Source organism: Megalops cyprinoides, chromosome 9, assembly GCF_013368585.1.
Source record: "Megalops cyprinoides isolate fMegCyp1 chromosome 9, fMegCyp1.pri, whole genome shotgun sequence".
Classification (NCBI taxonomy): Eukaryota; Metazoa; Chordata; class Actinopteri; order Elopiformes; family Megalopidae; genus Megalops; species Megalops cyprinoides.
This window is the reverse complement of record NC_050591.1, coordinates 14,057,767-14,079,280: the sequence shown is the minus strand read 5'-3', so window position 1 is coordinate 14,079,280 and position 21,514 is coordinate 14,057,767. Positions and strand designations below refer to the sequence as shown.

Here is a 21,514-nt window from a genome sequence, read left to right as displayed (position 1 = left end):
ATTTTTATTGTAATCCCTTTTATCAGATGAATTAAAAACATTACAGTTAACAACTCAAAGTATGCCTTTCCAAGAATAAGACATAAGAAAAATACACCATTCATCAGAGTACAGTTTTTGCTAGAAATTAAAATGAACACTGTTGAACATCTGTCACTGGAATTTCTACAGTACGTACTGGTGTCTGCCTCTTGAGGTCAAAGTATGTAACTGCATTAAACAGCAGACTACCCTCAATTTACTGGTCTGCCAGTGTTTCCCAATCCTGTGCTTTGAGACTACTCTTTCATGCTGGTTTTCATTCTCCCTGAGCTCTCAGTCAATTGGTTTTCATTAAGCTGTTCAGCGAGCACTGATTTGACATCTCTACATGTGATTTGCTATAAATGATTTGTGAAAGAGATGTACTTTTGCACCATTATGAATAGTAAGGTCAGCTACTACATATTTTTAACACCTGCCCCTTAATGAAGAACCGGTGCAGCTGTTTCAGTTAAGATGAATTATTTCTGCTGTTACCTTACACAGGCCCAGTTGAACAACTTATCATGATTAACCAATAAAGATGAACACCTGTCTGTAATTTTATATCATTTAAAGGGAATGAATAGAAATAACTTACAGAAGCACCTTAACTTGCACCCTTGCATTAGAATGAATACTTTTTTCATGACCCATATCAGTAACAAAGAACCAAGACACAACAATAGTTACCTGATGTTGAATTCAGATCAGTACTGAATGAAGAGCATAGGCACATCAGTTGAGAATGTAGCTGAGACTAACACACCAGCATGCACAGTGGGTCCCCAGGATCAGGCCTGGGAAACACTGCACTTAGACCCCCTGTCTTTTTTCTTTCACTTTTATTACATGTAGTCTTGGCTGGCTGCAGCTCCCTTCATTAAGAGGATACTGTGATATATTGCTAGCATATTGGGAGTGCCACATCACCACATTAAGAAGCATGGTTACAAAATAGAATGCAAAATTAGGGCTAATTGGTTGTGTTAGAGATGTCCTTGAGATGGTGATGTGTAACCAAATTGTGGCACCACTGAGTTAATATTTTGAGGCTCAATTTGCAGCTACAAGATGCTATTAAGAGAAATGTAGAGGACTAACATGACATTCAACAATTGTATGTTTAACAACATATCACATAAAAACGTGCTTTACTTGTTTGTGTGTGGTTCTTTTGTATGTGTGTACAGATAAAATAAACTTTTAAAATTTGGAATGTCTAATGCTTTTACCTTTTTTCCCAATTTGGAAATGCCCAATCATGTCATAGACATGTTGCTCCTGTTGCTGCAACCCCTATTGTCAATCCGGTTTCGGCTTCCTCCAAAACAAGTGATGTTGACGCCACTTCTTTACCCAACACAGTCCCCCTGACAAGCTTGTTCCTCTGACATGAGTCAGAGGAAGACATCATTTCATGCACAGCTTTATACAAGCAGACCTGCATTGCCTGATTGAACAGCAGGGGTCGCTGGTGAACACAGCAGACAAGCCCCCCCCCCCCTATCTGACCTGCCCACACCTGTATCCCCCTGCGGAAAAAAGCCAATTTGTTCTGCCACTGTGAGCTCCTGGTCATTGTCAGCTGATGACAACGTGCCTGGGTCGAGCCGCGGTCATAGGGCTCAGCCTGCACTTGAAACAACTGCTGTTCCGAACTGAGCCACTCAGGAGCCACTCTTCATTGAAACCTTTTGAACGATTGTGCTAATCATAACTTGTAAAGGAACTAAAACCCAATTACCATGGTGTTCTATCAGAGACAGTACAATGATATTAGAAGACAAAAAAAAAACATGCAGGCAGACAGGCCAGAGGAAGGGGCTTAGTTGTACATCGTTGCGTAAAGCCACTGCATGAGAGAAATAAAACAGAACAGAGACATGATTTAATACTAACTGAAATGTTAAAATTGACATAAAACAGATAAATGAAGTTGGAATTGAACTGAATCATTGAAGTTATGGTTTCTACCGGTTAGGTAGTTTGCTTTGTTTTCTCTAAAAACTCTGTGCACTGCACTCAGTACTTTTCCTGTGGATTCTATAAGTAATCACTACAGGTTTCCACAGGCACACAGCACAGGAAAAGCATTGCATATGTTTTAACACAAAAGTGCATGTCTGCCAACTCTCACAACCTCTTACCTGCCTGTAATTGACAGTGACGGATCCCATTCCCACCATATCAAATGCATGAAATTTACCTGCAAGAAAGGCGCATGCAGTGTGTCAGCCAAAACATATTCATACCAGGTATCTACCAATGACGTGCACTTATACTGAAGATGCACACATGCAAGCATAGTATTATTACCAAGTCATTTGGAAGCTGCTCTTATCCATAGCAGCGCACACGCATACACACACACTCGTAAGCTCAGCCAGCATACTCTTCCTCCAACACTACACACTCATTCACACGATATTTCCTTTTCTTTGTTTTTGTCTCAGTCTATGCCACACCTGTCTCCGCCTCTCCTGTCCCCCTTAAGCTCTCTGAGTTTCTGCCCTTACTCCCTCACAGCCCAAACACTGCTGTTCTCTTACGGATCATGCCGTCCAGCTTGAGGAGTAGGTAGAGGAAGCCGGCGTAGCTGACGGTCCTGTCGGGCTCCGCGTATCGCAGGCGGACCATCTGGAGCACGAACTCGTCCACCTGCAGCCCTAGACAAGAGCAGACGAGCACAGATGAGCCGCACGAGCCATGCATTTGCACCCCTCACAAGCCACGTTTTCCTTCATCAAAGGGAACACAGAGCAGACATGAAGCTTGCAGTGTGGTACCCGTTACAGCCAGGGAGGCATGAGCGTGTGGTACCTGCAGCCGTCAGAGCTGGCGCGATCTCCATACTATCCAGCGACCGCGACTGGTTCTTGTCAAACTTCACAAAGATATCCTGTTAAAAGACAGCCGGGTCAAGCTCTCGGCCTTTACAATCAGTCTTAGGTCTCTGTGAGAGTGAAGAGTGGAAATCACTGTTAGATCAGGGTTACTGGCACTGGACCTCCCACTGTGTCTGTTTCTTTTCAATCTTGCTGAATTAATCAGTTTCTATTGAGGTGGCAACTGAATGCTTATCTTGATTTAATATCTCTTCATAGTCACTGTATGTGCTGTCAGTCCTTAAGTTATGAAAGAAATGTATAGTTGGAGGGGTTTTATGTGCAAATAAAAGTATATTTCTCAACATATTTTAGTCAATATGTGCCTAAAACAAAAACATAAGAGATTAAATACAAGCCCATTTATTACAATTAAGCTATTGTCCAACTGATCCACTGGGGCACAAAAAATTAATAAAACAAGTAAAGAAGATTAAGATTATTGTCCTAAATTTAGGAGGCATGAATTAACTGAATAAATTGAAGAAAAACACCTACTTTGATCTTTGCACTAGAATAAATACAAATCCTACAACATGCATTCACCTCACAGAGAAATTACAGGGGATGCCTACAAAGAAAATAATATCAAATCCAGATAGCATTCTGTTAATGTCATTAACTGAGCCCAGCTTTAAGGAAAACCAGCATACAGTACAGTACAGCGAAATGGTTCCCAGAGTACGGAGGCCAATTACATTTACAACAGTATGTCTGCAATGTCCATGCTAAAGCAAAAACATTTGAACTGAAATTGGAAGGGGTGGAAGCATGGACTCTGTCTTCATTTCTGTTGAAAACATCATTGTCAAGGTGTAGTAACTTGTTAGCATTGCTACAATTTGCAGAAAAGTACAGCATTGCAATATCCTCATATTCAGTTGCTCAATCGCAGTGCTCTTCTATGGTTACTGCTCATCATTTCTTCGGACATTAGATACTTGAGAACACACAGCGGGGCGTCCTGGCATAACTCAGCTCTTGACCTCAGGATGATCTTACCGTCCACCACCTGAATCTCTCCCAGAGTATCTGAAACTCCTCCCAGTCCAGCCCTTCTAGTCCGTTACTCTGTGATGTCACCATCGTCAAGGGAAAGTCACCATTTTAACCGTCTGCTCCTTCAGAGCGCTCCAAGTCCTTCAGCGCATGATGTCCACTTTTGACATTTCTAGAGTCATTTCTAAAACATATCTAAAATCAGTCTCATTTTCTCTGGTGAAAGGATACATCCATCAGTGCCACAAAACTCTTGCAATGTTCCAGGGAGAATCCACTCTCACTCCCAGCCAATGCTGGCAAGGATAATGAAACGGGAAACAAGGAGAGAAAAAAGTCACAGGTATTGTACAGGCAACTGTGTCTTCCCCTTAGCATAACCGGACCTCCGGTGTGTAGGTGGCATACAGAGTGAATAACATACTGGAGAAAATATGCAATACAACTTCAAAACCCCTCAGATTACAGCTCTCTCGCATTACACATCACTCCTTATGGCACCATAATGTACCCGAGAGTCTGTATCGGAGACAACCTCCTGGAGCAAAGGATCAAAGAGCAGTTCACTAGGTACGTCAACATCCGTGTTTAAGAAAGGTGGAGATTGACAGCTGAAAAATTCCACACCCACCTCCTCCACCGATAGCCTCTTTCAGCAGACTGAGCAGCTCTGCAGCTCCACAGCTCCCCCTCTGGAGGTAGGGCAGAACAACACCATCAGTCAAATGTCTTATGAAAAGCACCCTTCAGTAACGGGAATATTACCTCAAGTCTTCAAGGACTACCTGCACCATTACATACAGTTTCCTAACTCTGGTCCAACAAGGGCAACAACTTATCAGGGTTTATGGGCCTCTTTGTCAAGGCTCAAAGTCAAGGCTCTTAACACAGCAAGGGCAGGAACTTATCATTATTATAGGTCCCATTTTTCACGTAGTGCCTTTATTCAGCTGCTTATGCACTGAATCAGGTCAGGTTAAGTACCATGCTCAAGGCTGCCTAAATGGGTACACAGCACTGCTGAGTGAAAGGTAAAAGAGAACAGAGGAGCTTTTGGCTCCCCCTGCTGACTCACGCTGCCGCGGTGCTTCTTGAACAGCTGGTAGACCTCCGCCTCGGAGGGGAGGATGGACACCGTGGGGGAGGTGGGCTGCAGGAGGAAAGCACACAGCGGCGTCTCAGACTGACGGACACCGACAGACCTTCTCACAGTGATGCCGAACGCCGAAACGGCGCCGTCACGCTCGGACGCGCCGCGGTCTCACGACATCGGACCGATACTCCAATGTCACGGACATGCTAATGCATCGGGCTTGTACACCGATATCACATATGGAGAAACAGTGATCTCAGAACGTGAACGTGCTGAGATGAATGCCAGGCAAGAGCTCAAACACACAGGTTAGCATTAGAGTGTGAATACAATGCACTGAAAATTCAGGATATATGGACTCTCATTCATTGACTGTTACAAGAGCAGCGTTTAGATATTTCCACCTCATCACGCCCGTGAGGTAATTTACTGCACCATTCTGAATGCAGCTGGGTCTGTTCTGTGGAATGTGTGGAATCAGGTGTGGCAAGGCGGAGGGGACCACAGCAGCAATGAAGGAGTCGCCTCACCTGCACGGAGGCGTTTTCATCAGACTGGGGTTTGTCGGCAGGCCTGCAACAAAAGGATGATGTAATCAGAAGAGCCTTTTCAAAAAAAAAAAAAACGCAAACCTCATCACTTACGATTTTTTACCTCAAGGAACAGAAGTTGCACCACACAACACTGACATCATTTATGAGGACAGTCAAACAGGTAGCTTTAATTGGTACTTCAGGTCTCTCTAACTTATCAAGTTTTCCAAATGTTTCACTCCTCACCATGACTGGCTGAACTGAAATGTTAAATGCTGAACATGGCCATTATTATTATTATTACTATTAAGAAGAAGAAGTAATTGTTAATAAACATAAGTATTTATGTGGTGTGAATGTAGCCATTAAACTGTTGCAAGGCCAGCCCAGTGTACATTCAGTAAAGTGAAGAATGACATCGGCTGATATCCTTTATTATCAGCCTCTCCACTTGCAGCTGGGTCTCCCTCTGCAACGGCTTCGCGCCTGCAGCTGTCGCCGCACTCACACGGCCTGGTTGCCCTTCTCGGTGAAGATGCGGAGGATGAACTCCCCCTCCTGGTTTTCCTGCTTGGTGGAGGGGATGATAATGTAGCGGCCGGGCGGCAGGCGGCCCCGGAGCACCACCTCCGCGTGCTGGGTGTAGTCGGGCAGGGAGCACAGGGGGCGGAGCAGGAGCAGGTCCGTCGAGGAGAGGTACTCACGGTCTGGGCGCGCCTGCATCACACACGCACACACACACACATATAATTCTACTCGTAAACTACAATAATAATTATAATTATGCATAATTATAATATAAAACTACTCATTTACAAGATATACCATATTTAAACAGATTGTAAAACAGGTAATAAGATGTGCACTTTGGTAGGTATTAGTTCTATAGTAGTAGAACTGTATCTATCAGTGGTTTTCCAACAGTTCAAATAAGCTCTTCCAATAAAGCGCGCATGGTGTGTGTGTGCATGTGTACAGCACCTTGTAGATGTGCAGGTTGGTGTGGAGGTGTATGCCGGTGCGTCTCTGGGACTTCTGCATCAGTGCCACCAGGAAGCTGCAGGTCAGCTCGGGGTCGCTGGGGTCATCGTCCTCTTCCAGCAGGGTCAGCTGGTACTGAGGGTTCTGCCAGTACCTAACTGCTCACATGCAGACAGGCACAGACCACATCCGTGCAGCTTAATGTCAATAGCCCCTGCACATGCAATCTGAACAAGTGTAGCACAGTGTAGCACACTGTATAAAATACAGTTAACAATAAAAAGGCCATTGAGTGGGTCCCTCCATTATTGACATTTCTCAATAACGAATTAGCAAGAGATGCATCTTATTTCAAACAACTAGTCCATTATATACCCAGCCTGGACACTGCAGAGACTGAAAATAATGTACTAATGCAACAGTTAGAATACAGTGGAGCCATAACATACAGTGGAGACATAACTAGTGACTGCTCATGTGTTGGAAAAAAAATCAGTTGGAAAAAATCGTGTCTCTTTTGTTAAAAAGGTCCACATGATTCTAAGCAGGTTGAATGAATATGTTGTGGTGAAACCCATTTCAATGGGAGTTCCCTATTGCAGTGTGGAGAGGCGGGGCAGCGGGGCCTCCTCGTACCCCCGCAGGGAGAGCCTCCCGCGGAGACGTTGCGCACCCAGCTCCCCTGGCTCAGCGTGCACTTCCACGGCCGGCGGACAGCACCCGGCTCGCTCAGCGTGTCCTCGCTCAGGTGGCACACCTCGATCATCTCGAAGTTCTGACGGAAGTCTGACAGCGACATCCTGAGGGAGGGGGGTGGGAGGGGAGAGAGAGGGAGGGAGAGGGAGAGAGGGAGAGAGAGGGAGGGAGGGAGAGGGAGAGAGAGGGAGGGAGAGGGAGAGAGGGAGAGAGAGGGAGAGAGGGAGAGGGAGGGAGGGAGGGAGAGAGAGAGGAGAGAGAGGAGAGAGAGGGATGGAGAGGGAGGGGGAGTGAGAGAGAGACAGGGAGAGGGAGGGAGAGGGAGGGAGAGGGAGGGAGAGAGGGATGGAGGGAGAAAGAGAGAGAGAGAGGAGAGAGAGAGAGGGAGGGAGAAAGAAAATACAGATAATTTTATCAGCGAGGCGAAAACTCTGAAGAGGGTCACGACCGTGTTGGCCGCACGGCGATGGGAGACGAAGGGGCTGCTCCGCCGGCACTCACCAGAACTCCCCATCCTCCTTTTGGACCCGCTGGAGCCGGCTCTGCTCCTCCTCGCTGACCTGGCACCACTCCTTCCTGCACACCGCACACACAGAACAACCCCTCCTGTCAGTGCGACTTCAGTGTCAGCCAAATCTCTGTTCCACAGTGAAAATCTGAGGGCTCTGCAGGCCTCTGCGCATCACGACGGCGCAGGGATTAAGAGCAGCAGAGGCACTAATTATTAACTAACAGAGAGCGTGGCACAGACATGTCGTGCCCTGCAGGTGCTGCCCAAGCTTGTGTGCCATACCCTTCAGTGTCACTCCAGGCCCCCTCCCACTCAGCTCTCCCCCATGGATTGTGCACCCGTACCAGATCCACAGGCCCACATGTTGTCTGAACCTGAGGGAGACAGAGAAGGTGACTTCCTGGTACCACCTGTCAGCTGATCATTGTGCTGCACCTATCAGCAACCATATCAAGGACTAGTAAACTGGCTGTAGTAGCAATTACACTCCAGCAGAGGGCAATATCTCACCGTCTCCACCCCCGTCACAGAGTAAGCGTGTTTGAACATGATTCCAAATTCATTTTTCTTCTCCAAGGGACCCTGTATGAGCACACACACACACACACACACACACAGACAAACACATATTGATGATGATGAAGACAACTAAGTGTGCAGGACGGCAAAGACAGCAAAAGAGGAGGGGGGGGGGGGGGGTTCTGGCAGATAGATAACTGAAATATGATTAGCCAGTTGGCTGCAGCAGCTCGCCACGCCTGCACCAGCACACACCTTGGTGTTGCCGCAGTTGATGAGAGCCCCCTTGTTCAGCAGCGGCATCATGAAGCCTGCCAGGTCCTGCGGCAGGGAGGACAGCGTGAACACCTCAGCCACGCCCCCCGTCATGTCCACCATGGCCTCGTGGGGGTAGCCCATGTTCAAGGCCTGGTAGCCTCCCTTCAGCCTGGGACACAGACAGGGAACAGCTGGGGGAGCCGAACTGAATCACACTCTTCATAAATAGACAGGTGGATGTAGCCACCTCAGCAGTGCTGGGTGTTGCAACAGGATGTGTACCGCGCCAAGGGCAGGTGACCCATATCATTGTTTACTTATCAGACGATAAAAATATAGCCAAATCAGCCATAAAGATAATAGTAACGCTAGTGAGGACGTGCACAATTATTAAGTTTCTCTAAGTCAGTGCAGTGAATAAATATAAAAGAAAATGTTCCTATTTTAAGAGAGGCAGAAAACCCACAGCACTGTGGCCCTCCAAAAAGACGGCTGTCTCCCTCGCCCTCACAAACATGCCTAGGAATTGGGCCTGGTTATGATGGGATTTGAATCTCCTACAGGACTTTTTTATCAGACCTCAGACAGATACGTGTTAGATGTCATCACTAGGACACTCTGGGCAGGACAAAAAAATACTGCACTGAGCCTGTAGCTTGAGTATAAAGTCAATGTGTATGGGCAGACAGACAGGTGGAGGGTGAGGTGGACACTGACTTGGCGTAGGCCTTCTCCAGCAGAGGGGTCCAGAACTCCTCAGAGTTGGAAGAGCGGAGGAACACTAGCTCTCCCTTGTGTGTGGGAAGGAGGTCATCAATCGTCACTTCCTTCCAGACACCATACTGCCAGAACTGGGGAGAGTAAGAACGGTACAGGATAGGGGTCAGGTGACATGATGCCGTCTTCCAAACTCCCTAATCTTCATGTCAACGCTGATCTCAGATCAGCACACATAAATTGAGCCAGTAACAACACAATCACCCCAATACCCCACAGGCAGAGCAAGGGGCCAGTTTAGAATATAGCTAGTGGCTGTGGCTGAAGCTGGCAAATTCAGTTCCGTAAGACTATGCAAGCACACTATTGCCTTCTTCTCCGGATGCCAGTCAACTGCCAACATTTATCATCTTCATCTTCATTTATCATCATGACTGCCTTTGAATTGCCTTGTCATACCCAGTAATACCTTTTTATGCATTTTATGCTATGGGCTAGAGTATAGTAGCCCATAGCATAAATAATTCACATAGCAGAAATAATTCACTGTGGGCAACAACAGAGTACACACACACATGTGCTTGCACACACACACAAACACACACACACACACAAACCAAAGGCAGCTGCTGCACACCATTTTACCGCAAGCGGCTTTTTCTGTGTGTGTAACTGGAGAGGGGGTCAGACAAGCCACAGCCCTTTCTATTGGGATCGCAGCTCTCACAGAATGGGGCCTGTACAGCATGCATGACCCACGTACCCATGGTAAAAGTATAAAATCAATGAGAATCGAGCAGGGTCTCAAATGTCACAGCTTAGGCCGAGTAATTTTGTTGAATAGACTGGAAATTTACACCACCAGCAACATACTGTTGGTATTCCTCCTTTCTCATCTCCAAGGGCTACAGTTCAGTCATCAGCCTTGGAAAATGGGAGCTACAGGCCTTTAAGACTGGCAGGTCTGAACCTGCAGCTGCTAAAAGTGTGGAGGCAGCTGTCACCACCTAAGGGCACCCAGATCTCTGCAGAGGCTAGTAAAGCCCCAGGTAGGGTTCTTACTTCCACATATCATTCTTATTTTCAAATTCCGTTCTGATTTTACATAAACTGCTGATCCTACATTCAGTGCTCTGTGCAAAAAAAAAAAAAAAAAAAAACTGAAACTGATCCTGGATCAGTGCTTGTGGTAACGCTGCCCATCCTGTTTGTGGATGGTAGGCTGACCCGAAAGGTGAAGCAGCCAGTGTAGCCATTCTGGAAGTCTTGCTCTACGGGGACCACACGCTCCAGCAGAGCCTGGTGCATGGAGAGGGATGCCACCGCTGACAGGAACCAGCAGTCACCTGATGGGGGGAGAGAGAGGAAGCAAACTGCCACAGTGCCACACTGACCGCTCCCTTCTGATTAGACACCTGTTTTCCCTTGGCGTTTTCCAGGCAAAGTACTCGATGACTTCATCTCTAAGCGGAACTAGGCACACAAATGCTAAAAAAAAAAAAAAACTATTAAACTTTAGACCTTAAGAATGCAAGCCAAAAGGCATCAATTGATGTGGGGGAAATGGCTACTGTCAACAGATGGTTGCAGGTTCAGATCTTGATTGGGACATTGCAGTGGGCTAGGTAGCTATCCAATGCATTTCCAGCCACAATGATGGGAAATGTGTAAGGTGTAATTCAATGAATGAACAGCATGGCTTCTTGCCCGGTTGTTGGCAATAAAGAAAAATTTTGACACCTCTACTAATCAAATACGATAATTCTGATACAGCAACATGCAAATAGGCCACATGGCACATAGAAAAATCCTGTCTACAAATGCCAAAATCAGTCATTCTGATTCAAATCTCCAAAACCACAGCCATCACGGTGAAATGTGTGCAATCGCATATGGTAACATTCTACTCTGAAATACAAAGTGCACAAACTCACACAGGTGGCATGCTAGACAGTACTGGTGGTTCAGGTGAGCCACCCATTCCCCTGACAGTTAAGCCCTTTGAAATTCTTGAAATGGATATGCCTTCTGCCATTATTATTTATTGTAATATTATTTGTCACAGCACAAACATTTATATTTTGCTTAGCAGACATTCATACCCAGGGCAACTTGCATGTAGCTGACAATTTTTACATGCTATCCACTTTATTGTACTGAGGTAATTCAGGTTAGGCACCTTCCTGGGGTGCAGCAGTACGCATTATTATCACTATATTGTGAAATTATGGAGGAAGTAAGCAGAAAAGTCGGGGAGATGACAGAAACACAAAGGGATATGAAAGCAAGAGCTCACTCACAGAGGACTCCCTGACACACATCCATGCGGGTGGCTCCATCCACAATGAACTGAGCAGATGGGCAGATCTCCTGGAGGAGGACACAGTGACCCAGCTGAAAGGTGATCTTTGCGCAACATTCTAACGCTGTAACAGGAACGTTATGAGCGAACGCTGTGCTTCAGCCAGGGACAATAAGAGTAATAAACCATTAGTGCCATGTACAGCTGTGTTGGAGTACTGCTACATGACAGATGTTGACAGTTGAGAAGAGTGTCATTACAGCAAAAATAACTTCCAAGGAGATCAATGCTCCAAGGTTTGGGAGATCCACAGCAAAAGAGAAATGAAACTAAAGCTGCAAGGTGCCCACAAGTGGGTATTAGGTGCTCAGATACAGGACAAAATTGGACCTTTACAATACTGCTTGCAGTCATTACAGTGGGGAAACTGAGGAGTCTTGCTTGAACGCACACACCTTTGTCTACCACACTTTTTGTCAGGTGACAATGCAGCATCTGAACTTCTCGCTAAGTGCTCCACATGTTTCTCAGCTCAGAGGAGCATGAGTGGAACGTCTAATGGGTAAAAGCCATGCCCAATTGTAGTGACAGGAACCACGGCCAGTCCACCTTTTTATTTATACAGTTTTAAGAAACCTAAGGTTCCAATTGAAGTGGTTCCTTGATACTCCCAGGCCACTTTGATTCAATTATGTCAGACTTGAAATGGCCTCAGAGTTGCTTCTAAAGAAGTCATTATGTGATCGATATAAACCCAGGGTCAGTGGTTTTGAATATAAGAACACAAGGCGTAGTTAGAACAGGTACATGTACTAAACAGGCTGGCCCACAGCAATCATGCAACATCTGGAATCTTCAGGTGACTGAGCACCTGAAACAGTGACAACCTCCTCTGACGATGTGTACCTCATTCAAGGTGCAGAATATTTTATTCATCCACTAAGTGTGTTCTTACTGTATGTGTTTCCCCATAGTGAGTTCCAAGTTTACACAGGTCCAGAATACAATTCCGGACACACCCCACTTCTGCTCCACTTGTCATGTCTTCAAAATAACTGTCTTGCCTGGCGAGATGACGTTGTCATTTATACCACGATGTCAAATATTTCAAAAGCAAATTTGACAAATAATTACAGTGAAACACCTGCATGATAAAAAAAAATCTTTAGGTTTCTGAAAACAGATTAGGTTAAGAGAAAACCAGTGTTACTAGTATGCGCTGGTGATAGGCTACTAAAACATGAACTTACGGTGTAAGTGCATCTATAAGCAACAGTTAACGATATAAAAATGCAGACGTTGGTGGTTCGTCTTGTTTTACCTTGGGTCGCCTCCACTCCAGGTCACGCTGGACTATCATCGGAAAGCTATGATCCACAAACAATCCGTCGTCCATAGAATTCTTCCCAACAGGTACTTTGACCTGTTGTGCAGTTTTACTTGCGTGGCTCATTATGAAGTTGTAAGTATCAATCGTTCGTTAGGTACCTTGCGACACGACAATTTGCTTAAAAATATCCCGTAGGTTACAGATGCTTAAGCAAGAAATTGAAAGTGTTCTACAAGTTTCAAAGAGATTGTGCTTCAGTTAGTAAGCTACTTCTACCACTGTCTGCAAACGTAAAACAAGCAGCAAGCAAATCAAATAATTGAAAATAAATCCGTTAGCGAGCTTTATGCGATTGTCTAACTATAACTGTAAAAGTCGCCGCCAACTTCCTGAAACAAAATGCGTTCATACTGTACCTTGCACTGTGCCGCGCATTTAAGTTGTCGGAGCCAGGACCAGGTGATACCTACATGGCAAACCACACCCTCTTAAAATAACAGCGCCTTTGGTGCGCCTGAAAGACACATTGAGATCCCATAAACTGTAATATCTTGCAATACATTTTGACATATTGAGTTGGGGGTGGCACTCTTTGGCAGTTTTTTTTTTTTTAATCTTATTTTAGGAGCTTAGTTTGAGCTTCTATTACAATTAAAGTTTTGTGTTGGAATAATTTAAGCTCAAAACCTTCCATAAAGACAGTATTGACAAGACACGAAAACGCAAAAATATCTGCATGAAGAAAGATCAAGCAGGACAAACATGTATCAACTGTTTGGCTCTTCAAACGGCTGACACTGTAGTTCTCCAAGCAGTGACATACTACTATCTTATGCAGCAGTGTGGTGTGGTGGTAAGGAGCAGGACTGAAAAACAAACGGTAAAGTAAACCCTGGTAGACCCTTGGGCAAGGTATTTCAACTACAATTGCCTCAGTAAATATCCAGCTGCATAAATGGTTAAAACTAACTTATGTAAATTGCTCTAGAATAGAGTGCCTGCTAAAAGATAACAATGTAATGCCTAGTTTAGGCTACACCTACACCTGCAACTGGTTGACTAGTTGACTAGATGAATTACAAGCTACAGAGTGCCATTTACAAAATTCAAGTCTTTTTGACAAAAAGATATAACAACACTATATAGCAACACAGGACTGACATAAAATGACAATCATGTTGCAGCTACAGTTTGTGAGCTAGATATTTCAGCAGTGTAATGATGTGTACCTTTCTCTGCACTGATGCCAATATCATGTGACGTGTGAGGACTGAATTGTGTTCAGATTGTAAGAAGAAAAACACAAGACCATGGTGCATGGAAGTATTTGAGAAACATTGGATAGTTTGCTTTGGAACAGCGCTTGTGAAGTTTGCATGAGATAATATCACCCAACATGAATAGTATAACTTGGCTTCATTTTGATAACAAGACTTTTAATGGCAGACCTATTTTTGCAAGTGCAAAGTACACACATACTCAAAAAGTATTTAGGATGCATGAGTAATGTGCCACTTTTAAGCAATAAAATGTATTTTGGTACAGTATGTTAGCAGTTAGAATGATACTATGTATAACAGGTCTCATTGTGGAACTGTACACATCCTGTCCCCGTACTGTCGCTATACTTACTGTATGCACTTTTGTAAGTCGCTTTGGATAAAAGTGTCTGCTAAATAAATAAATGTAAATGTAAATGTAAATAACAAGTGATGTAATATAACAAGAGAATTTGAACAGACTGTAATCAGACAAACTATTGGTATAGTAAGGCCTGTTGTATCTGACATTTATCCTCATATTTGTGTTGTAAAAGTGAAGTAACAAACTGCATGTCCAGGTATTAGAGGAACTCCTCCCTGAGCCCCAAACTTCCTTTCCTCACAAGTTTCACAACTGTTTGCAAAACTGTATCAAACACAAATGATTTCATGCCAACAGAACCATCCATTACTGAAACCACTGTAGCACTTTGAAAAGACTCTTCAAATACAGCACAGGATTAAACTGTGGGCAAACCAAACTTACAATATACCCTTGCTATTCCTTCTGCACACACATATCAATGCAGCGTCAGTGGTCAATGCTGTGTATGAATGGGTTACTTTAGAGTTACTCTGGTTGCAACAGAAATCAGCTGCAACTTTAGAGTCTACAGCAGGAGGTCAAGGGAGCCACATAAAATACTAAAGTGACTAAAATACAAACTCAACTACTGTTGACTTCATAGTGCAAAAAAGAACTTTTCAATTCTGCACAATCTCTCACACCAGAAAGTGGAAGAGTATTTTTGAACTCCACATATCAAATTACTGGTGTGACTGCACAGTGTTGGGTCACACACAAGACCGCAGATTTGTTTACAAAACATTTTTGAACTGCGATATTCAAAATATGAAATGCATGCATTGCATCCATTAGCTTAGAACCTATGCCCAGAATGACAGAATAAACATATTCTATCCTATTCTGTTCCTATTATGCAGCCTCTTTTTTAAGCCTGGATTTTAACTGAGAAATTGTAGTGCAATCCCTAAGGCAACAGTACTGTCTTACCACTGGGTTTCCCACAAACTACAATTCAGTACCTCACATTATGAAAGTAGTTGTTTGGTACTGTAATCCTAGTAAAAGCCATTTGACACGCTCAAAGGAGACCCTGTATACTGCGGATGAAATTTCTGAAACCTCAAATGAATCGAAGCTACATGCAAAGGGGTATGTCTAACAAACTAGTCTGGTCAAGTCTGAATTCCACAGCAAATGTCCCCTAGCCTACTAAATGTGAAGCAGTAAATAAAGGAGGCATATTAAGGTGTCTGTGCGATGATACAAGACAAGCTGGTGTGAACCGTGGGAGCTCTAATTGCAGTGTGCAGTTTTTCTTTTTTTTTTTTGTTTGGTGGGTGTAAGCCATGGCCGCTTAGGCCAGAGGTGACACATTAATGCTTGTCTATGCAAATGAGCGCACACTGCAACTGGTGCTACATCACGGCCGATGATTCACTTGAAGTGATCAGTCTGTTAAATGTATATTCATCTCAAAGTGGTCCAGTTAAGTGATTAAATGCTCAGGTGTAAGGAAAAAAAGTAGATACGGTGCTCAGGCACAGGATCTGACTACTTTGGCACAGAATATCATCCACCAAGCTGGAACAGCCCTCTCTGTCTGTGCACAGGTTGTGTGCATACTTTCAAACCACTGCCATGCAACTGAGTTGCTTTTAGTAAGAAACACAATCAACTTTTTGTATGTTAGATAAATGGTTTATTGTGAAAAGTATCCTTGCAGAAAATAAGATCAGATGGTAAAAAGATTGGAGATCCTGTCTTGTGAGTATTTGTGTATGCCAGTTCATTACAGCATATCACTGGGATGTGGCCATGATGCTTGACACACCTGAGGGGGGAGAGAGAGGGAGGGAGAGAGAGAGAGAGAGAGAGAGAGAGAGAGAGAGAGAGAGATGGGCCAGTCAATGGTACTTACATAATATGTACTGGAAATGTACATGGAAAAGAATAAATATTTACAGTGGTTACTGGTGACTCGAGGGGGTGGCAGAACTGAATGAACACTCTAGGAACTATGAGATACAAATCAAAGGGATCATTGTAGGCCTGATCAAAGAGTCAAACACGCAGCAAAACGAACAGCAGCCAAGACAAGCACACCAACACACACACAGACAAAGCCACTGAACAGACAGGCGAACAGCAAAGGCATGCAAATCGCCACATCACAGACACAGACAGGCGAGAGACAGGGAGACTGAAGCCGGGGGACGACCCAGCGAAGCTCACTCTCAAAGTCGATCTTCTCCACGATGTTCTTGGGCTTAACGCTCTCCTCCTGGTTGAAGATGAAGATCTGTCCGTCCTCGCTCTCTGTCCAGCCGTACTTGCTCATCCACACCTTCACCTGTGTGTCTACAGGGGTACGGGAGGGTCAGAGTGTCAGACAGCAACAGCACCATACAAGCGATGAACCCTATGTAAACATTTTCCCACGTGTCATGTGGGAAGTTTGAAAGAAATTTTCAAACCGCCACTTTAACGGTCCGTACTGCGTACATTTTCATATGTGTAGCCATTACTTCGATTTGCACATGTTCCAGTTCCCATGCAAATCGGAGCTATCAATTTCACACATCCCACCAGCTCTGACTAGCATTCTTGAATAACAACGGCATGCCTGCACCCATGCATGTACCTGTGGCTCGCCCTGCGGAAAAGGGGGGATTTTTTTTTACTGAGATGTTGATAAATTATAACTATGAAGTGAAATTAACTATGAAGCAGCCCTGGGGAGGACCTCACCTAGGGGGTCTCCCAGCATTTCAGCTAGGAGGCGATGTTCAATGTTCTGATAGGTGATCCCCACCACGTGGCAGATAACTGTGGAGAGAAGAGGGAGACGAGTCAGAGACAAACAGAGGAAAGGAAAAGAGGTGGGGAAGGGGGCAGTTCAGAGCTCATACTGGGCAGCACAAAAAAGGTGTTATTTCCCCTTTAAGATAAGCAAAAGAACAAAGTCCTTCTTGATAAGATGACTTTTGCATTTGAGCTTTTGTAGTCTCTAAAGCACAATGTTGTGCAAGGGGAGTCATCCTCAGTGCAAAGAGGAAGAGTTGTGCTTCTTTGTATCATGGTGCATCCCTCTGCAGATGTTTTCACAGTGATCTGCAATAACATGTCAGCAGTTTGCCTACTGCAGCTTAAGGCAGGCTTACACTGTGCAACAGAATCAGTTAAGCTTGGTCCACTGCATCATGCATTGTGCAATTCCACCTGACAATGCAGAAATGTAGCAGACTTGGGGAAGAACTCAGTTACCCACGCCCCACTTGACCTGCTGCTGTGCCTCTCGCACCCAGACAGGAAGTGCCAAGACAAAGCGCGATTCACCCAACCGCGATGGCAACGGCTACTTTTCACACCAAAAGTCACACCGTGTAACAACAGGAGAGCTAGCACCGACTGGGGGGCCGGCCCATCTCTCGCTGACGACAACCCAATAACCTGCAGATGCCCCGCGAGCCCTTCAGAGGGGCTGACACTGAAGTGATCCGAGGGTGCCTGCCGGACATTACCCCACCCAAGCCTGCCAAGGTGAGGCCTGCTGTATCATCCTATGTCATCCTTCCTGCCGTTGCTGTGACCCGGACCCAGCAAGCTAACCACACAGCCTAGACTGGAAAGCGCGATGTCTTGGTTACAAGGCTGAGTCTGCGCTGGGAGCGAGGAGCTTCACACACTCAGGAACCCTCAGCAATTCATTTTAATATAGTACCGCTCCTTTGCATACAGGTTCGCTCCTGGCTTACAGGAGAATAGAGATATTAACAATAACTGGAGCAGAAATCATGCAAAACATGTCAACAACAGGAAGCAGTTACTGTGGTTTATATCAATATTTTGCAATGAGAACTGAGGGGGGAAAAAAATGAAGGTCTACATCAATACGCAGCTCGCTCACAAGACGCAGACAATGTAGGGCTCTTCAGCTCAGCTGGCTTTGCTTGAGAGGTCAAGTGATCTCAAACAACACAAACCCGCCATCAGCAGACAAGCCCTGTTTGCAGTGACTAAGCGCCCCTTGTACTTTCACCCTTGCTTGGTATACCCATCAGTCGCTTGGCCCACCTACAAATCATGCTGATGCAAAAATAAAGCCAAAGATGAGGACTGGCAACACTAGCTTTAAGAGAGGTAGCAGTGTCTGAGACAGAGCTAACGTATTGAGCTTGTGTGCTGCAGGCAAATTTAGCTAGTGTTGTGGCTCCGATACTGTGCCACAGTGTCTGAGAGGCGCCACTCACACTTGCGTACGGAATCCTCGAAGCCGGTGATTCCATCGATGAGCTCTCGGTTCTCCTCCAGGCTGGACTGTGTATCGCAGAGAGAGGTGAACAAGTGACACACAGGGGGACGGAGTGAGACGAAACACGTCGGCAGCAGTCAATTTAACGCCGACAGGCAATGCCACTCTCCACAGCCAAGATTTGCAACATGAGGAGGCACAACAGACAGCTTGTCTTGGCAAGAATTTGGCCCCAACAATCCACTCGGTGAGGAGCTGCGGCCACAGCTGCACTGCTGATGCGTATGGGTACCACACAGTGACCAGTTTGTTACAAGTCAACACTGCCTCAAAATTTCATGTGCATCTGGTCTGAATGTCCTGAGTGGAAGGGACTCTTGGGTAACTTCACAAAAATCGTGCATTTAATGCTGTCTGTGCAAGAACCCTTATTCTGGGCAGCCTATGCCATTTACCAGACATCACCCACACACACAACGATGTTTTGACAACACTAATGCAACTTGTGTGCCTGATTAAAGGACAGAGAGTAGTTCCCCTCCCAAAATCTAACGTCCTGACTGCAGTTCCATGTGGTTAGAACATCCAGGGCCTTATATGCAACTCCCCAGAGCTGCTGAGCTGCCTGAGCCAACTCAAACTGAGGGTAAAACACAGGAGAGACCGCTGTGTGATGTCACTTACCCAGAAGGACTGGAAGTGACACGTCTCCAGGAGGTTGCCAAGGTACAGGATCTGTCTTATCGGACGCTCCTCTTGCTGCGACACTGTAGTCAAGGAAAGAGAGCGCCCCCTAGCAGGCAGAAGGCCTCAAAACTGGCAAATCCTTTCCAAAAATGCATCTTAACTCCCTTTAACTAATGTTGGCTATATGGTTGGTGAACTAAGACGTATACTAAACCTGCCATCTCAATATCATAAATTCAGTGTTTTTCAAAAATGGTCATAAAAGTATCCTTGGACTCCTTTTTTGTCACAATCAACCCTGAAGCTTCTAAATGATCCTTGAAATTTAACTGTGTTCACTTATTCATGCTTGGTATAAGACTGAATCCACTTACAAAGGGACTTTTCCCTATTGAAATACACTGGCAAGGTGAAGAACAAAGACTGTTAACGGCGTGAATGTGTTAAACTGAATCCAGTAACAAGGAGCTGTTCAGTGTTCAGGCACTCAGCCTATATATCTTTTCGCTGCAACTGAAATTTCACCTCGCTCCCCCAAGAGCTAATGCATGTGTTCTTTTTCAGTGATAATCAAATTAAAATCCCTGAATTATGAAAACGGGGGACACTTCAGTATGCTACATTTTACTTTCTAACATTTTCCTGAGTCTGTGGTATCTAACGTTGTAGCTGGACCTGCACAGGTTATTGCCAGGCAAGTGGGGATGAAAGGTCCCAAAAGGATACGTGTGTCTGGTCGATCATACACTTGCACAGTGTGAAGTCTGTGTGGGGCAGATTGGTAAGGGCCTTGAGCAGAATCTGGGAGGTCACAGTGGTCTGAAAGTAGGCAGGGTTGAACTGGTATCTGGAAGAGGATGCACATTGTTGATTACCATTTGCAATAGATGAGACACATCTGTAGCTGCTGACTGTATTATCGGCATAGCGCCAATAAGTGTTTTTTTTTGTCGTTATACGTAGTAATTTGGATACAATAACTTACAATTTCAGCACAGCCAGATTGGCCTCCAGGTCGTAAGCGTTCTCTTTTGCCTGCGTTTCAACGTAACGCTCAAGTGTAGCCAAGTTCTCCGGGTTATACCTGTAAAGAAACAGAAATAGGCGGCTAGATAAGGCCTATGGAAAGATGCTTACTGAGGGGGGCTCAAAATGACGTATAGCACCTGAGCGACACTTACACTGCGACGCGACAAGACCACAGGAGTGCATCATAAATACTACAGCCCACTCCATATTCTATTTCCTAATAATGTGACTTACTCGAAATATTTAAAATCATATACCTATATCAATTAAATAGTACGGTAATCTTGTTTGTTGCCGGTTTTAACAATGTTGACGTCAGCTGCCGGCAGCTAGCTACAACGTATCTTATAGCTAATACTTCAGTGAGGATGGCCAGCCTCAATCGCATACCAGCATCAGCAGGATAACCATCTTGTAAAATGGATTGTTGAAAGAAAAGTTGCTTTATAAATTTAACCAAATACTTCAACAAAATCATACTTTATGCCGCGCAAAGTGTGGAGAGACAACTATCTTACGGAACAAATTAACTAGCTATACATAGCTAGCCAGCCAGCTAGCTACATCCAAGAACAAACCTATCGATTCCTCGTAATAGTTTTCCCACATTGGCCCTCATCTGCTCAAATGATGAACCCATCTTCTCAGAGGTGTTGTTTAAGCGCCTTATTAGCTTCGACAACTGTCCCAAGAAGATTCGGTTCGACTGTAATCCGCACGTGGGTCAGATGGAAAGGTAAAAGAGCGGTCGGAGGAAGAAAACGGATGGAACGGAAAAGGATAGGGTCACGTGAAGCGGGAGATTATTTATGAGCTTTTCGATCTGGATGAAAATCTACAGTGTAATATCATAATATGTATATCCTGATAGATACAAATTATGAAAATAGAATATCTACTGTCCACGAGCACTGAAAATGTGGGAAAGACCCGTGTTTTGATTAACGCAAGGTAGACTTTATTTATCCCGGAAAAACCTGGTCACGTGGGACAAGTGTGTAAAGATGAAATAGTTCCGAGGAGAAACATGCTAGCGGAAATGATCAGTTCTTATTTATTTTTTTTGCTTTTAGATGTTTTGTTTGGCTTTTGTATTTCTTTTGAGAAAACATCATTACTGCACATATAA

General features: G+C 44.8%; 2 protein-coding genes across 3 annotated transcripts; both read right to left on the bottom strand.

Moving 5' to 3' along the window:
* Nucleotides 1–13,232, bottom strand: zgc:85932 (uncharacterized protein LOC405875 homolog). The gene is made up of 20 exons (XM_036536994.1): nt 12,840–13,232; nt 11,517–11,586; nt 10,444–10,562; nt 9,217–9,350; nt 8,497–8,668; nt 8,233–8,304; nt 8,005–8,096; nt 7,713–7,787; nt 7,152–7,315; nt 6,516–6,673; nt 6,043–6,251; nt 5,532–5,574; nt 4,984–5,058; nt 4,540–4,600; nt 4,140–4,204; nt 3,912–3,980; nt 2,845–2,923; nt 2,574–2,690; nt 2,172–2,230; nt 1–1,876 (listed from the first exon to the last, which is right to left on the bottom strand). Exons 1-20 carry the CDS (start codon nt 12,969–12,971, stop codon nt 1,850–1,852), a joined length of 1,992 nt encoding a protein of 663 aa, XP_036392887.1. The 5' UTR covers nt 12,972–13,232; the 3' UTR covers nt 1–1,849.
* Nucleotides 13,233–16,099: 2,867 nt separating this feature from the next.
* Nucleotides 16,100–21,163, bottom strand: eif3k (eukaryotic translation initiation factor 3, subunit K). 2 transcript variants are annotated; one of them, XM_036536695.1, is made up of 8 exons: nt 20,964–21,163; nt 20,342–20,440; nt 20,083–20,203; nt 19,354–19,431; nt 18,668–18,734; nt 17,166–17,243; nt 16,650–16,775; nt 16,100–16,248 (listed from the first exon to the last, which is right to left on the bottom strand). In XM_036536695.1, exons 1-8 carry the CDS (start codon nt 21,023–21,025, stop codon nt 16,217–16,219), a joined length of 663 nt encoding a protein of 220 aa, XP_036392588.1. In that variant the 5' UTR covers nt 21,026–21,163; the 3' UTR covers nt 16,100–16,216. The 2 variants fall into 2 exon arrangements, with proteins under 2 accessions (XP_036392588.1, XP_036392589.1); XM_036536696.1 differs by having other exon boundaries at nt 19,354–19,428; nt 20,964–21,162.
* Between the last annotated feature and the right edge of the window lie 351 nt (nt 21,164–21,514).